This window comes from Hippocampus zosterae, chromosome 15 (assembly GCF_025434085.1).
Source record: "Hippocampus zosterae strain Florida chromosome 15, ASM2543408v3, whole genome shotgun sequence".
Classification (NCBI taxonomy): domain Eukaryota; kingdom Metazoa; phylum Chordata; class Actinopteri; order Syngnathiformes; family Syngnathidae; genus Hippocampus; species Hippocampus zosterae.
In genome coordinates, this window is record NC_067465.1 from 16,612,279 (window position 1) to 16,630,412 (window position 18,134).

Below are 18,134 nucleotides of genomic sequence, written 5' to 3' on the forward strand. Positions count from 1 at the left end.
ACTCTTATACCCCTCTGACATCTGCCTATAAGCTGATTATACGTATCCTCTGGTGCCGACAGACATGCCGCTCGGAACTGCTTATTTTTCAGCATTTGTCTACCTGCAATTTCACCTGGACTCACAAAGCTGGAAAATGTGGTCGTGATTATTTGGAAATCTGTTTGAGCATGTATTTGATACACTTGATGTCAATCTTAAGGTCTGTGTACTACTACTGTATTCTGTTTGTAGTGCTACTGGGTGCTACTAATACTAACACTAGTACGAGTACTTCTAGTGACAAATTTCACGAGTAACAGCTACTGCTTCACTGGAAAAGCCTCTCTCGTAAGGCAGTCGTTTGACTTGTATGCAGAAATGTTTCATAGTAGTGGAATGAAGGACTGAAAAAAATCACTAACAATCAGAGGTGGCAAATCCAGGTCCAGAAACTAAAAACCCTGTCACAGTTTGGCTTTAGTCACACAACTGTGGCAGGATTTTTACTTGGGAAACTTAAGCAAACTAGTAACTCAGCTCATCAGCAGGCTTTGCAGAAACCTGATAACGATCCTGATTATTTGAATCAGGAGTGTTGAAGAAGGGAAACATGTAAAACAGATAGGGGCTCTTGAGGGCCAGACTTAGGCATCCATGTACGTACTAGTGGGTCAACATGTCATAAAGTAGCGGAAGACAGGCGTGTAAATCCATCTTGAGTAAGACAGTCGTTATACTAGTGCAACCATTCCATTAATAATAATAATGTACCCTAGTTGTTTTACCAGTACGCAGATATGTCACACTGTAGTGGGGGAAAAAACACTAGTAAGAGAGTCGTTCAACTTGTGTGGCCTAGTTGTTCTGCTCGTATGCAGAAATGGCAGACACTCGTGGGGAAAAAAAATCACTTGTAGGACAGTTCGACTAGTGCGCTTTTCTAGTGCGCAGTCATGTCTTGCAGTAGTGTGAAAAGGTCACAAATAAGACGTAGGGATTGTACTCGTGAGTATTAATGTAATTTAGAAGTGGACGGCAGCAAGTACTGGGGGAATAACGTCAAGATGGTCTTCCCACTAGTGCCTAGAAATTTCACGCATAGGCGAAGGGGAAAGCAGTCGCGGAAAAAACTGTCCCGTTTCGTCATCGCCGTTTTTCTGGTGCGCTGAATGGTATTGCGAAGTGGGGGCAAAGAGCGTTCTAGTACGTGGGAAATTAATCTAGTGGAATATCAAATAAACGTTCAAACAGCTTTCCATGGGGGCCTGCTGGATAACTACTCCTGACGTTAGCCCGGTAGCACTAGCTTTCCATACATATCCGCCAACTGCCGACATTGGTGACGCACAAACTGGTTATTTTTCAGCGATTATGAAAAGCTTTTCAATGTTATGGGGGACTTTGGCCGGGGGCTCCCGAAACTGCCTTAACCAAATTAGGTCGGCGCGACGACAGGCTACGAGCGTCGTAGGACTAGCCTCACGAGCAATGTAAACAAACGGCGTGGACGCTAAACAAACGTGCTAGCCGCTATCAGCTAACAAAGGAAAGCTAAAGAAGCGATCGACAGCCAGGTGAAGCGATGACAAGCCAGCTGGCTCCTCCGCTGGCAAGTCTCGCAGCACTTACGTTAGGAAATCCACAAGAATGACAGCCTAAAAATGACGTTTATGAAGCAAGCATATAAACAGTTACCCGAAGTCATCGTCCATAGATTTGAAGAAGAACTTGTAGTTGGGTTTTTTTAGGACATTTTTGAAGTCTGCCAAAGTCACTTTGTCCGCCGGCACAGACAGTTTCACCAGATAGGGTGTCTCCTGGTCGTCGAGGTGGTAGATAATTTTGGTCTCCTCCATCTCGGAGTGCGGCTGAGGCGAAGAAGCAGGCTGGGCGCATTAAGGCGAGGGCCCCGGCAGGCTCCCTCTCGGGCCCCGACTCCCCGTGGAGCTGGCGGCGGTTGTGCCGTGGTCCCTCCCCGGCTCTCCGTGCCGTGGCCGTCCGATTCCGGTTGGTTTTTCTACGCCAGCTCAATCCCACCCACCCAAAAGGTCCCTATTCCATCGCGATGGGTTCGTACATTTTACACAGGTTGCGTTGTGTTACTTTCGGTGTGGGTTTAACTCAAAATCAGAAAGGAAGACGACTTAAAAAAAGGGAAAAAAATCCCACTCTTATGCTCTCCGTAGCTGCCAAACTCGGCACTCTTGACGGTTTGGTTGCACACGAAAAGTGCACCAAATTATCCAGGTCTATCTGTAAGGGATGCCTCCTACAGGAGAGGAGGAGAACTGAAGTCATCCGTTGATAGCATTTTTGTTGCTAAAGTAGTCAGCAAATTTACCACGCCAGCAATTTGAAATTACAAAATCACTAAGCAGCCATTTTCAATCCTTTTATAATTCCGCTGGATATTTTAGGTCAAATTTGAAACGTGATTCAAACATTAAAACTAACGCATTTGACGAACGAATAATACACAGTACTGTAATTCCATATTGTTTCGGGACGTACACACGCATCTTATGGAGTTGAATAAATGAACTTGAATAATTTTATCCATTCTAAAATTGAACCCGAACTGAAAATACTTTTTAGGACCAACTAATTTTGATCAACTGAGTTTAGACACGCTGTTATCAACATTCTCTTCATTTTGGCAAAGTTTCGTATTAAATGTGTAAAAATCGCAAACGAACGACCACATTCTACTGTATTTAAAATATTAATTCATTTGGATATGATTGCGACTATAAACTGAGGAAGGAACGTTGGGTTTTGGGGGTTTGTTTTGTGTATGTAAATAAATATATCAATAGTATTAGGATGTTTTGTTATGAATTTTGTTCTGTATATATAAATGTGTTGAATTGCGTATACTTGTGTATGAGAGAGAGAGATTTCTTTATATGAATGCATATGGGCCAGTGGTTAGTGCGTCGACCTCACAGTGCAGAGGTCGTGGGTTCGGCTCCGGCCTTCCTGTGTGGAGTTTGCATGTTCTCCGTGTGCCTGCGTGGGGTTTCTCCGGGTTCCCATTTCCTCCCACATTCCCTAAAACATGCATAACAGATTGATTGAACACTCTAAATTGTCTTTAGGTGTGAGGGTGAGCACGGATGGTTGTTCATCTCTGTGCCCTGCGATTGGCAAGAAACCGGTTCTAGGGTGTCCCCTTCCTACTGCCCGAAGATAGCTGGGGTAGGTTCAGCATGCCCCGCGACCCGTTAGGATAAAGCAGATCAGAGAATGGATGGGCGGGTGTGGATATGTGGGTCGAGATTATGATGTCTTATGAATTTTGTTTTGTATATATAAAGATGTGTTGAATTGTGTATACAGTACTGTACACACACACACACATTTCTGTTTTGGCTTGCTTGCTGTATTTATTTTATCTCGACCCGCAAAACAAAATAAATCCGCTTAAATAAACTTAATCCATCCATCCATTTTCTAATATGCTTTTCCTCACAAGGGTTGTGGGTGTGGTGGAGTCTATCCCAGCTGTCTTCAGCCATTAACCCCTGCCATGCACGTTTTTGGAATGTGGGAGGAAACCATGAGTACCCAGAGAAAGCCCACACAGGCACAAGGAAAACATGCAAACTCCACACAGGAAGGCTGAATCGAACCTTGCACCTAATGTGCTGTAACCTGCTACAAATAAAAATGAAACTAATCTTATGAACACTATCTAATTAACACAATGATTTTCCATGAGCAATAATGACTGTTTTATATATGGCTTAAAGACTGGTCATTTCTTTTAACTGTTTCAAAGTTTGTCTAGGGCTGAAATTACAACATAGATATTGCGCAATATAAAAGCCTGTCACAATCATGCAAGGAGTTGGGTGAGTGGGCTCATGTCAATATTTCAACATCACAACCTTAAAACTGATTTCAAATTTGGCATTCGACATTAACACAGCAGAAGAGGGAGTGATTTGACATGCAACCTCAAGGTAGATTTATTTAAGAGGACAAGGGAACTAATGCTGCTGCCACCGCTAAGTTTGGATTTCTCTTTGTTGTGGATTTGAGGACTCCCATACAGCATCCCTTTGGAAGCATTTCCACACCAACACTTTTGTAATCTAACTAATATGCTGTAAAAGATAGGTGGTTCCTAGATTTGCTTCCCACCCACAAATTACTATTTGGAGTTGATTGAAAGGTGAATATGTACAGCAACCGCAGTTTATTGGACCGAATGCGCAACAATATTCATCTTAGCCAAAGCAAAAATAAACATATTATGGGTCAATGTAATAAAATGAAATGATCTCCAACAGTCAATAAATGGTGTACAAAATGAAGTCTGAAATACCGGCAGACATGATGTCTACTATTCCTCTGAGGATTAAATGAGATCATGTTCATCTATTTCAATCTGCTTGTGGACAATACAATATTTTTAAGTACAAAAAGGGAGCACGGGTGTTTGGTCTCTGCGTTTAAATAAGCTCCGAGGTGGTCGACCGCAGGATTGGTGGAATATCTCTAGTCCTCGAGAAAGTCATCATCCAGGTTAACATCACTGGTGTCGATGTCATCTACCTCCAAATTGTCAAGGTCAATTTCCAGATCTTCTAGAACCTGTGCACACAGACATTTTTTGAACAGTTCCTCATCAAGAGAACAAAATGACCCACCCCCCTTCCGAACCCCCAAATACAATAAAATAAATCAGAGCATGAAAACGAGAAAAGTAGAGACCTTATCTTTTTCTGACTGGGAGAAGTTTGGGGTTTCCTCCTGAGACTGAGGAGGAACAGGTTCAGGCTCTAAAGGCATGACTGCAGACTCCGGTGCAATTGCAGGGGCTGACGCTAAAGGAGACTCTTCGCATTCCTCTGTCTGTGGAGTAAGAAATTACTTCCAAGAACCCACTTCATAAAAAATGCAATTAAAACTGTTGGTCGAAAGGTGTCCTTGAGCGGGTGGATAACGCTCACAAACCTCGAGAGCAGAAACTCCGAAAATCCCTTTGGGATTGTATCCTTGAGCCTCCTCTAGAATATTCCTGTCTTCGTTTAGCTGAAGGTAAACATCAGAGTTGGTTAAAAGACACAAACAAGTTTAAAATTAGTTACTTCAAGCTGCACTTTTATTATAATGTCGTGCTCAACTCACAGTGACCAGGGGGTAGTCTGTGGCAGGCCTGGTGGAACCTGAGCAATTTTCTCTGAGGTAATCCTCAGCTGCAAATGCTTCTTTCAGACCAGGAAACAGGTTTTCATATTCTGTAGGATCTGCTAAGGATTCAGCAGCCTACACCGCAAAGACGAAATGAAATAATTTTACCAGATATGACACAAGTCTTTGACATCAGAGGTCACAACTGCATTCAAATCCAACCTGGGGTCGAAATTGCGCTACCGATATTGTTTTAACTGATCAATAAGCCACTGTGCTCACCTTCTGGTTAACCTTGGACAAATTTTCCCTCCACAGTTTGACCACCCGGGACACCTGGCTGGGCAGGTATGTGCGAGCCAGGAATGCAGCTTCAGGTAGGCGGTTGGTTCGGATCAAAAGCTCCAAACACTGATCCAGTCTGTGAGGAAATGACGGCAGAATGACATTTACCCTGGTGATCTTGCCCACGACATGAGTCAAGTGAACAGTACCGGTATTTATAGAGCACTTTGAAACAGCCAGCGCTGCATACAAAGTGCTATACATGGAGCAATATTACATGCACAATAAACAGTAAGACAAATCAGTAATAAAGGCGGTAGAAAGCACCAAACAGTAAAACCAAGAACAAATCTAAGTCATGCTGAGTCGAATGCCAAAGAGTCACATGTCGCACTTACTTCCCCTGCAGGAAGTAGGTCATGAAGGCCACGTTGTTCTTGCCGTCTCTTTCTGCACCCTCGGCCAGCTTGCCCACCATTGGCGCATTACCCGAGGCAGTGGCGAGGAGGAGTAGGCCACCGTAATCCTGTGCATGATGCAGACACTCCTGGGCCAGGCCAAACTGACACTTACTAATAGCCAGCTCTGCCAACTGCTTCCATTTTTGCTCCGACTATGAGAGGGAAAGAAAGATGTGTAGGTCAAGTCAGAATGTTTGCCTACAATGGGTGCCAGGATACTCAACGTTCAAACCAGGGTGGTAGTATTCAGGAGAACACCTCAGCTTTTACCGACATTTTTAATGGGACGTCATGGGGAGTTGTCATATTAGAAATTTATAAAATGAACAAAGAATGAGACCTTTCCAATTAGGTCTTGAGATACAAATGTGGTGACCTTTTTGTCCAAAAACCATGCATTCAATCAGCCCATTATTTGCTTTGATTTTCTAGAATACAAAGAAGTAAACATTTGAGGCACAAGCGCAGTATCGCGCCAGTTAAATTAACTCGGTTCAGAACAAGAAGCCATTTAGCAGATAGTGAACATGTCTTTAAAAAAGAGGTCTTAAGTTATTTATTACCACTCCCAGTTGAACTTGTCTGTAAAACTAAACAGAAAACAAAGAGAATGCGTATTTGAACTCTTTCGTGCACCCTGTAATTTGATGACATAAGCTGTCCACTGCAGTAACCACTATCCCTGAAGACTTACAGAACCACATGAATTTGCTTTAGGTAAGTCCTTTCAGCTTAATGATAAACAACAAAGCATATTTCCATTGATCAGCTAACTGACAGCATTGGTTTTGCGGTGCAAGTGGTGTTGGAACACAAACGGTGCAACAACACATGAAGACAGATAACAATATGCACAGGCACATGTTCTTTACCCTCTCCAAAGAATGACAAAGACTACTACGGCTTAGTCAGGAGTTTTGACCAGTTCCAGGTGCCCACACCAGAAGGAGCAGCATAGTATTCATGGAAACAGTTCCATTCTTGACTTTCCATTTGAGTATGTCATTCGTGTATGTTTCCGTAAAGTACATTACAGAGTGCCATTATGCTTACTGAAAAACACATTCCAAACCTTTTTGTTGTTTTTTTGGGAGGGATGCTGAAACGCATTCATGACATTTCTATCAGAGATACGAGGATGTGGAGTCAGGAGCGTGTTCACAGAACAAATCTCAAAAGGTAAAGCACTCCGGTTACCTCGGCTTCTACAGCCAGCTGGTAGGCAATCTTCAATTCTCCCAGCTGCAAGGCCAGCTCAAACCTATGCTCCGGGTCTGTGGACACAGCTAACGCCTGCTGCTTGAAACCCTGTAAAGCCAGGTAGCGCCAGGGAGAGAGAGAGAGAAAGAGAGGGGGAAAAAAATTATCTGGTAATAAGCACCGATTAAACCATCGATGTGTCTAATAACTGGTAATCGGCACTGGTAATAACAGGCAAATCATGCACTGAGTCCCGACCTGTTTTTCCAGGAAATGGGCCACTCTGGTTCGTTGCTCTTTAGGAATTGTGGGAAGCACCTTGTCGGCCATCCCAAAGTCCCTCCTCATGACAGCTGTTTGATACTCCAGAACCGAGACTAGGAGGGAGTAGCTGACAATGTTGAGCTCCTTGTCTCCCAGGTACAGTCGGTCATCTTTGGGGATGTAGCCCAGTAAATACATGGTTCTGCATAGGGAGGGGGCATTTTAACTGATGGCGCCTTTCTGCATTCGAAAATGACTTGACATACAACAGTCATTTGTCCTGAAACCAAAGTTGAAAGGTTGCTAGAGATCATGAAATGCATGCAATCATAAATAGCTGACCTGTCCAAGTGAGCAATAGTGACGATCTCTCCTCCTACAAAGTAATTAAGTCTGTTCACCGAGCTGGTGTAGATGAAGCAGTCACCAACCCAAAGGCCAGTCTTCACGATCTCCTGGATTTCTCCCTGGACCTGAACCAAGAGAATTTTACAAACGGAATGTATGAGTGTTTAGTATTATGTAGGAAACCTGAAACACTTTGGGAGAGATGGTGTCGGTCAACATTTGCAAGAATGCGTCACTCACTTTTGTTTGGTGTGTCAGTTTTACAGTCGGTGTGAAAAGGGTATGACAAATAAAACAAGCTTGACACAAGCACTCGTGGCTTCTTATTTGGGGTGCTGTGTGAGTGAGAAAGAGTGAGAACAGCAGCTAAGCAATCATTTAAAAAGTGTGTTATAATAAGTTGGGGTGTGCAGCTCTTCAATTAAAGACAATTGCATCGTATCACGATATAATTTAAGAACGGAATATTTTCAAGTGGGAAGATTCAAGTCAATATGGTACAGCGTTAGCTTTTGTCAACTTTATTCAAATGTCACAAAATGTAAATGTTAATACTATTGAAGGAAACGACACTTCAGCAACATCAATCCGATTTATACGTGGTGTGCATCTCTTGTAAAGACGATTTAGTACTGTATGTATCTTGAACAATGGCTAAATGGATAACATTTTTATTTTGCATTGTGTATTGCAAAACATTTTTCCCCAATTACTGTTCATTATCCGATGATTGTTGTTTATTTGGTATTTGTTAGTGGTTAAAAAAAAAACAACAACACCACCAATGAAGTAGTATCAGTTGAGAGGAATTAATGCTGTATTTACCAACCTTTTGGAAACAGTTTCAGTCCTCTTTTCGCTCATTGTTTTACAAAAGTAAAAGCAGATGTTTGCAAATGTCTTATTTTGATTAAACAAAAGATAATCCTTCTCAACCTACAATCAGTCTGCTTTCATAGACAACAGAAATCAGAGAATTACCGTTGAGAGCCTAAAATCATAGAATTTGGACAATTTGAAGTGCTAAACATTTACTCGATTCTTAAAATAGGTGTCAATCATTGACAATTGATTAGTTGTCTATTAATTTCAACACTTCCAATCCTGATAGATGGGGTCAGATATGATTCAAACGTGGTCCATTTTAAAGTCTCGCGATACGATTTGGTTAAATAAGATGGATTTTATAATTCAAACCAGTTTTCATTACACCCGGTATAATAAGTTGAAGTGTGTTTTGCTAAATTTCAATGTGTTGAGGGAAATCATGCACTAAGGATTTTTTAAAAAGTGTTTCAATAAGTTTAAATACACTTTCAGCACGTGGGAGCGGTTGACCTTCAGAATTTTTTTTAATTATGGTCTCTCTATGCTGCGGATTTTAACTTATTCCAGGTGGGTCGAGAATGTATCACCAGTATAAGTAGGGGTTCCCTATACCGTAATCAATGGACTGACAAGAATGGAAGGCACACAAACCTCAAAAGCATCCTCAATTCCATCCTCCGTCACTCCTTCATTGTTCTCTTGTGAGGCAGCTACTTTATCGGCCATGTAACGAAGGATGAAGAAAGACTCTTCTGTAGCGATGCAGACCAGCTCGCCAGAGTCAGACCAGAAGATCTGCACACCGGAAAAAAAACTAACGCTATGGAGTGTTGCGAAGGTAAGACTCAGACTAAGGAGGACTGCTTGCATTGCTCGTAAAGCAGACAACTTATGGAAAATGCCAAAATACTCGCGAAATCAAACACACAAACTGAGCTAAGAGAAGCGGACTTACATGTTTTGGTTGGATTTCAATGCGGCGGATCAGCTCAGTGTTCTCCCAATCATAAAACGCCAGACCATTCACTGACCTCACCCCGAGTAAGAAACCACCGTAGATACCTGCAGAGCCCCAAAAATACCATTTAATTCTTTTTCTGCCAGTGATTCTATTTCAACCTCAACTTGTGTTTGACCGCTACATTGCAATTACCCTCAGCTCCAAAGTCAGGCTTAAAGGATTTCTTTTCTTTGAAGTTTTTGAAAATTTTGACAACGCTGTTGCTTTCTCTGATGGCATATCTGTTAAAATGGGTAAAGGCTCATTAAGCATCACATGTGCATCTAAAAAACACACAAGACTGTGAATAAACTATTTAACAGTGGCGCATTGTACAGTAAACTATCCCAGACAGACTTACTCAGATGAGTCATGTGCCCAAGCGAACTCCTGTGCTGAGCCAAAGCTCTTGTTCCTCAGAGCCATGGCAGTATAGATGATGTATTCTCCATCGCCGCACACCACAACAAACCTGCAAATGACAGCTCAAAATGAGCGCAGGCCGCTCACCCGCTTTCATTTGAGGCTGAAATTGCTTGTTACATACCTCCCATTGGGGTTATGCTGGATAGTTTGAGGATATATTTCACAGCTGCCCATGTCTTTCACGGCCAGCGGGAGCCGCTCCCCATCTTTGATCTCTGTGTCACCCATTGCCTTCAAATTGGCCTGCTGTATTTCACTGTGCTTGGCCCAAATTATTTTGCCACTGGTGTCCATTGACATGGCCGGCTCCTCACGCCCCACCTGCAGAGAAAAGAAAGGGCAAACGGGTGGGATTGAGAACAAGTGCATACCTTCCTAAAAGCAAAGCAAACAAACAGCTTCTTTACTTTTAAAAAGTAATGGTCGGGGCCGGGAACAGATTAAAAGGCATTTTAATCAATTCAATGGGGAATTTTGATTTGATACGAGTACATTACTAAACTAATTTGTCAATGTATCACTAATCCATACTCAGGAAAATTCCACTTGTGGGACATTTATGGCAGAGAAATTATGATGATAATTATGACTCACTTTGATAATGATACTTCCTTCATCATAACCCAGCGCGACATTGTTGGAGCCCCTGAGACCGCACACACACCACACTCTCTCCATGCCATAGTTGAGGGTGCTTTCCAGGCGGTAGGTGCTCGAGTGCCAGATACGAACCGTACCTTCAGTGAGAGGGGGTAATGTCATACATGGCAAAGATCAGTAAAGCTGAGCGGGCAAGATTAAGGGAACGGAAGACAGGATAAGTTCCAGCTCACCATCTTCGGACCCGGTGATTATTATTGGAAGTTCCGGGTGGAAGCTCACACATGAGACGTTTTGGGCATGACCCTCCAGAGTTTGAACGCAGGTCTTGTTCTGGAATAGAGGTGACCGAGCACATGCTATACAAGATGTAACAAAGAAAGGAGTGAAAAGGGCTAATTTAAACGAGAACTGATTTGGAAATCGCACTCCTTAGTTCCTGGTTCATTGGACAACAACAGCAGCAAAACAAGATGTTGCACCTGGTAGTCCCATATTTTGACCTGGCGGTCATCAGCGCCTGAAATCAGGTAGGGCTTGTCTCCTCCACTGTAATAGTCGATGCAATTGACGCCTTTCTCATGGCCTTCCAAAGTGAAGTTGGGAGATGAGGAGCCCAGCTGCCATACCTGAATCAACACAAGGACATGATTAAATGAGCTTGAACACTCTCGGGAGTTATTTTATATTTTTTTCCTGGAACAACATCGAATATTTCCAAACAGACAGCTGCTCTCCTGATGAGATCATGCACTTGGATCTAATGTTGTGGTTGGTGAGCATTAGTAACAAGTTCTTATTACCTTGATAGTCCTGTCAAGGGAGGCACTGGCAAACTGATTATTGTCCTTGGGGTTGATGACAATCTGCATGACATAGTGTGTGTGACCCTCAAAAACCTGGCTGCAGGACCACTTCTTGTCCCAGTCCCACAGCTTGATTAACATATCATCTGCACAGAGATGGGGTCAACGTTTAAAAAGTGCATTGCTGGAGAAATCAATTTGTATGATGGGTGGTGTGAATTACAAAAACAAGCCTACCGCTGCTGGTGAGGATGTAGGGCTGAGTGGGGTGCACAGCGATGCAACGGATGTAGTCAGAGTGGGCCTCAAACATGTGAACACGCTCCAAGGTGTTGTAGTTGAACACACGGATCTGCATGTCATCCTACCAAGAGAGAAAAAATATATATACTGTATTAGTTGGTTGTTGGTTTTTTTTTTTTTACAGAATTTGTCAATTTCTAATCATAAAATAACAGTTTGAAAAAATATTCACTTGGCATCAATCCATTCAAAAAAAACAGATTGCACCTAGTTTTCAAGAGAAAACATTTCTAAAACAGTGATTATGATTGACAATGTTGTCTGGACTGAATTTAGTTTGCTGTGTGATCATACTTATCATCTTTCCTAACTACAACAAATCAATTAAAAGAAAAAAAGACATTTCTTTCTTGCGCATCATAAAACACCAACAAAAACTGCCGAAATGCATTGTTTCATAGAAATAGCTTTCAACAGTATTGTACGAGAGCAGCGGTGCTTAACCTGGGTTCGATCAAATCCAAGGGTCTCAGGTGAATCGGTCTCAGGGGTTCGACAGAGCCTCTACCATACAATTAAAAAACGTGGACTTATGTCTTGAATTTGTATTTACTTTTTTCTGTTTTTAATAACTGCATTTTTAATGTCTTGAATTTTTTTTAATTCTATTTTTATTTTTCACTAAAGAAGGGTTTGGTGAATGTGCATATGAACTGGTTGGGTTCAGTACCTCTAACAAGGTTAAGAACCACTGTACTAGAGAAAAACAAACAAAAATAATGTATTTAATGGAATGTAAAAATAAAACAGTTTGGGCATCATGATAATTTAAGAGGCATTGTGCAGTTCACATATTTCTCTGGCATCCTTGTATCTTCTAAGACCCCTGGAGTTAGCGCCAGTTTAGTTTGTGCTTTTATAGCATTACCAGATCAATAAAGTATTTCTTTGTTTTGTTGTATAGTTAACTTCAAATGGGAGTGGCAATAATGCACCAGGCCTCTTTTATAAGAATTGTTCCATATCTGCCAACCTTTTATGCCAAATGATTATGTATTTTTACACCGCTAGGCAAACTAGTTCATCACCTGTAAACTCAAAATTTCCTATGTGGCTTACCTCCAAACCACTTTAATTCTCCTAGTGTTATGGATAAAATCACAATCAAATATCATATGCTTAAGCCTACACTTGATGTTGCTCTTTGCTTTTGCTTTCGTCTCTATCACTTGCTTAGGGTGGTTTTAGGGTCGCTGTAATGTCTTACAAGGTGAAAGATTATTTCAGTGAGTTACTCACTGCTCCTGTGATGACCCAGTTCTTCCTGGCCACAAATTTGGACGCTCTGACAGGGAGGTCACACACTTCAAACGTCTTCACCAGTGTCTGATAACAAATAATTAAAATGTTACATTTTCAGTATATTCAACAGTGTTAGTCTAACATCAACAGAGATTATGCTCTTGCATGTTTTACCTGTGTTTCGTGGTTCCACACACAGACGCTGCCGTTGTACAGACTGGCTAACATCCATGGCTCGGTTGGATGAAGGTCCACACTCTTCACACGGTCAGATCTGGCTGTCAACCTCCGCTTAATGTCAAGCCTCAGCGGCTGAAAAATTGTGGACACAAATGTCGTTTCTATGTTCACTTGGACATTATCAACACATTACAATGCATTCAACGTTGACGTACAATTCATGACAGCAATAGTCATGCACAGATCCATTTCACACGCTGATGATATCCTATAACCAATTGGTTTGTTTACATCTTCCTGATATTAACCTTCATATCAAGCAATTCGAAAACATTAAACGGTTAAAAAGCCAAGGGTTGATATTTGCCGATTTCTGCACACCGGATAACTAGCCAGCTGCTAAGCTGCTACCTAGAATGCCTTGTTGGATATTTTCGTGAACACCAGTCAAACACATCTGTGAAAAAAAATCATATATTCTATTCTAAATCTTACTCACCATTTTTAATCACTGTTTGTCGAAGCAAAATCAGATAATCGTGTGTCGAGAGCCAAATGTTGGGATTTCAGTGAACACAAACGCACACTGACGTGGAACTTCCGGGAAGACAATTCTCGCGAGAGTTGGTAGAGAAAACTATTGATGTGACGTGGCGGACAACGGTAGAGGCAAATAGTTAAAAACACCTTCAAATAAAAATGATGTATGTAGTTTATGGTTGTGGTGGAGCAAGTCTAAAAAATATTACAATATTACAATAATATTACAATATTACAATAATACAAAAATATTGCCTCCTTTAACACTGTAATTATCCATCCATCCATTTTCTGATCCCCTTATCCTCACAAAGGTTACGGGGCGTCCTGGAGCCCATCTCAGCTGTCCTTTGACAGTAGGCGGTGGACACCCTGAATATATTACTTAAAATAAGTAATTGCTTTTTATCTTATTAATTATTATCAGAAGGAGTTTCAACTCCCACCTCCGACAGAGCTTTTCCCATGTTCCGGGGGAGGCGGGGGACATTGAGCCCGAGTGGACCATGTTCCGTGCCTCTATTCTTGAGGCGGCCAATCTGAGTTGTGGCCGTAAGGTGGTTGGTGCCTGTCGTGGCGGCAACCCCCGTACTCGCTGGTGGACACCAGCAGTAAGGGATGCCGTCAAGCTGAAGAAGGAGTCCTATCGAGCCTTTATGGCCTGTGGGACCCCAGAGGCAGCTGACGGGTATCGACTGGCCAAGCGGACCGCGGCTTCAGTGGTCGCCGAGGCAAAAACCAGAGCGTGGGAAGAGTTTGGTGAGGCCATGGAAGCCGACTTCCGGACGGCTTTGAGGAAGTTCTGGTCCACCATCCGACGTCTCAGGAGGGGGAAGCAGTGCACCACTAACACTGTGTACAGTGGGGATGGGGTGCTGCTGACTTCGACTCGGGACGTTGTGAACCGGTGGGCAGAGTACTTCGAAGACCTCCTCAACTCCACCAACACGCCTTCCTTGGAGGAAGCAGAGCCTGGGGACTCTGGGGTGGGCTCTCCTATCTCTGTGGTTGAAGTCACCGATGTGGTTAAAAAGCTCCTCGGTGGCAAGGCCCCAGGGGGGGATGAGATCCGCCCGGAGTTCCTCAAGGCTCTGGATGTTGTGGGGCTGTCCTGGTTGACACGCCTCTGCAACATCGTGTGGTCAACAGGGATAGTGCCTCTGGATTGGCAGACCGGGGTGGTAGTCCCTCTTTTTAAAAAGGGGGACCGGAGGGTGTGTTCCAACTACAGAGGGATCACACTCCTCAGCCTCCCTGGTAAGGTCTATTCAGGAGTGCTGGAGAGGAGGGTCCGTCAGGAAGTCGAGCCTCAGATTGAGGAGGAGCAGTGTGGTTTTCGTCCCGGCCGTGGAAAAGTGGACCAGCTCTACACCCTTAGCAGGGTCCTTGAGGGTATGTGGGAATTCGCCCAACCAGTCTACATGTGTTTTGTGGACTTGGAGAAGGCGTTTGACCGTGTCCCTCGGGGAGTTCTGTGGGGGGTGCTTCATGGGTATGGGGTACCGAACCCCCTGATACGGGCTGTTCGGTCACTATACCACCGATGTCCGAGTTTGGTTCGCATTGCCGGCAGTAAGTCGGAATCGTTTCCAGTGGGCGTAGGACTCCGCCAAGGCTGCCCTTTGTCGCCGATTCTGTTCATAACCTTTATGTACAGAATTTCTAGGCGCAGCCGAAGCGTTGAGGGGTTCCGTTTTGGGGGCCTCAGTATTGCATCCCTGCTTTTTGCAGATGATGTGGTGCTGTTGGCTCCTTCAAACGGGGCTCTCCAACTCTCACTGGAGCGTTTTGCAGCCGAGTGTGAAGCGGTTGGGATGAGAATCAGCACCTCCAAATCTGAAACCATGGTCCTCAGTCGGAAAAGGGTGGAGTGCCCCCTCCGGGTTGGGGAGGAGATCTTACCCCAAGTGGAGGAGTTCAAGTATCTTGGGGTCTTGTTCACGAGTGGGGGTAGGAGGGAGCGGGAGATCGACAGGCGGATCGGTGCAGCGTCTGCTGTGATGCGGACGTTGTATCGGTCTGTCGTGGTGAAGAAGAAGCTGAGCCAAAGGGCGAAGCTCTCAATTTACCGGTCGATCTACGTCCCAACCCTCACCTATGGTCACGAGCTATGGGTCGTGACCGAAAGAACGAGATCCCGGATACAAGCGGCTGAAATGAGTTTTCTCCGCAGGGTGTCTGGGCTCTCCCTTAGAGATAAGGTGAGAAGCTCAGTCATCCAGGAGGGGCTCAGAGTCGAGCCGCTTCTCCTCCACATCGAGAGGAGCCAGATGAGGTGGCTTGGGCATCTGATTCGGATGCCCCCTGAGCGCCTCCCCAGTGAGGTATTCCGGTCATGTCAGACCGGGAGGAGACCCAGAGGAAGACCCAGGACACGCTGGAGAGACTATGTCACCCAGCTTGCCTGGGAACGACTCGGGATCCCCCGGGGAGAGCTGGAAGAAGTAGCTAGGGAGAGGGAAGTCTGGACTTCCCTGCTAAAGCTGTTGCCCCCGCGACCCGGCCCCGGATATGCGGTAGATGATGGATGGATGGATGGATTATTATCATGTTATTTCATGTTAAGAATACCTAAATTATATTCTGTTGTTTAATAATTCTTTAGGGTGGCCCGGTACACAATTTGTACAATTTGTACACAATTTTAAAAATGTATACTTATGTAGTAGTCCAGTGGTTAGCACGTCGGCTTCACAGTGCAGAGGTACCGGGTTCGATTCCAGCTCCGGCCTCCCTGTGTGGAGTTTGCATGTTCTCCCCGGGCCTGCGTGGGTTTTCTCCGGGTACTCCGGTTTCCTCCCACATTCCAAAAATATGCATGGCAGGCTGATTGAACACTCTAAATTGTCCCTAGGTGTGAGTGTGAGCTTGGATGGTTGTTCGTCTCTGTGTGCCCTGTGATTGGCTGGCAACCGATTCAGGGTGTCCCCCGCCTACTGCCCGGAGACAGCTGGGATCGGCTCCAGCACCCCCCGCGACCCAAGTGAGGATCAAGCGGCTCGGAAGAATGAATGAATAATAATTGTTTAGACATGTTTTTATGTTGATAGGTTGGGATTGGCTGTTGAAGAGAGGCAGGAAGTGATTTTAGTTACGAGGAGAGTTGTGTTCTCGAAAGTGCTGCGGTGCAGAAGTTTGTTTTTCCCTTTTAATAAAGCAACATTCAAAGGATTCCATCACTCCTTTGCCGTTCGTAAACGTAAAGTAGATCTATCCACTAAAAACAAAGAACCCCTCAATTTACACGGATATACATGGAGGTGTCTCAGTTTCTCAGTGGACCACAATATTAGCGGGTCTTCATGGAGTACAAAACATATATGCCTGTAAGTCGTGTTATATTTTCTGTCTGCCCCTTGACATGATTCTGTTCTTGTGTGTCTCCAACAGGTGGCAGACGTAGTCTTCCCTTCAGTGTGCACACCGCCCGCCAATAATCGCCAACCGTATATTTCAGGATGGACGAATTCATTGCTGTTTGTCGGATTATTGACGTTGATAATTGACGATCTCGTCATAGTCGTTCTTGTTGCCTTAGTTCCATGTTTTGTAAGTATAGTCAATTGTTTCGTCATTTGAACTTGCTTTTGTTTTGTCCGTGTGCGTGTGTGTGTGTGTGTGTGAGTGAATTGGACTCTTGTCATATCGTTAGTTTTTTCGGTGTTCCATGACCTTGCCTTTTGCAAGTGCCTTTTGTTGATTCCTTGTTTTTCCTAGATCGTTGTGACCAGCGACTTCTGTTTTGGACTTTGTTGGTTTTGCCTTTTTTTTGAGAGAGAGAGAGACAGAGAGAGAGAGAGAGAGAGAGAGAGAGAGAGAGAGAGAGAGAGAGAGAGAGAGAGAGAGAGAGAGAGAGAGAGAGAGAGAGAGATGGGATCCTAAACATTATTCCGTTTGTTTCAAACCTGACACGGCCTCTTTGATGTTTCTCATTATGTCTTACTATTAAGATACCCGTATTGTGTTTTATTGTTTTTGTTATTGTAAAGTGTCCTTGGGTGTCTTGAAAGGCGCTGATAAATAAAATGTATTATTATTATTATACTACAAGGTTATGTGATTGATTTAAAAACACTGTGGCAAAAAACAGCTTAAGCGTCTTAAAATAATAGTTATTATTTTTTGTTTCTTCTTTTTTAATTATCCATCCATTTTCTGATCCGCTTTATCCTCACGAGGGTTGCGGGTGTGCTGGAGCCTATTGCAGCCGTCTTCAGGCAGGAGGTGGGGGGACACCCTGAACTGGTCGCTAGCCAATTGCAGGGCACACACAGACGAACAACCATCCATTTTCACACTCACACCTAGGGACAATGTTGAGTGTTCCATAAACATTCCATGCATGTTTTCTAGAATGTGGGAGAAAACCAGGGTACCCAGAGAAAATCCAGGCAGGTACAGGGAGAACATGCGAACATCACACAGGAAGGTCGAAGCCAGAATCTAACCCTGCACCTCTGCACTGTGAGTTGGACGTGCTCACCAGTCAATCATCATGCTGCATATGATTATTATTATTATTATTATTAT

General features: G+C 43.8%; 2 protein-coding genes across 2 annotated transcripts in view; both read right to left on the minus strand.

Annotated features, from left to right (window-relative positions):
• LOC127616690 (segment polarity protein dishevelled homolog DVL-3) overlaps positions 1-2,262 on the minus strand; it is a 30,491-nt gene extending 28,229 nt beyond the window's left edge. Inside the window, exon 1 of the mRNA XM_052088463.1 lies at positions 1,678-2,262. Within this exon, the coding sequence (XP_051944423.1) occupies positions 1,678-1,838 (161 nt within the window). The 5' untranslated portion in view covers positions 1,839-2,262. The remainder of the gene's footprint in view (positions 1-1,677) is intronic.
• Positions 2,263-4,168: 1,906 nt separating this feature from the next.
• On the minus strand, positions 4,169-13,700 carry copb2 (COPI coat complex subunit beta 2). The gene is made up of 22 exons (XM_052088414.1): positions 13,564-13,700; positions 13,059-13,196; positions 12,882-12,968; positions 11,577-11,703; positions 11,337-11,485; positions 11,016-11,162; positions 10,767-10,866; positions 10,528-10,670; positions 10,055-10,254; positions 9,869-9,979; positions 9,661-9,749; positions 9,463-9,569; positions 9,159-9,302; positions 7,674-7,804; positions 7,326-7,533; positions 7,065-7,175; positions 5,805-6,019; positions 5,404-5,542; positions 5,119-5,256; positions 4,945-5,022; positions 4,702-4,842; positions 4,169-4,581 (listed from the first exon to the last, which is right to left on the minus strand). The coding sequence occupies exons 1-22, from the start codon at positions 13,564-13,566 to the stop codon at positions 4,486-4,488; spliced, it is 2,802 nt and encodes a 933-aa protein (XP_051944374.1). The 5' UTR covers positions 13,567-13,700; the 3' UTR covers positions 4,169-4,485.
• Positions 13,701-18,134: the final 4,434 nt, after the last annotated feature.

What these genes read in the sequence shown, in the direction of transcription:
- copb2 (XM_052088414.1), bottom strand. An exon ending in AATCACCGGGTCCGAAGATG is followed by an intron (nt 10,671 to 10,766) that starts GTGAGCTGGAAC and finishes CTCTCACTGAAG; the next exon opens with GTACGGTTCGTATCTGGCAC. An exon ending in CCCAGTCAGAAAAAGATAAG is followed by an intron (nt 4,582 to 4,701) that starts GTCTCTACTTTT and finishes CTGTGTGCACAG; the next exon opens with GTTCTAGAAGATCTGGAAAT.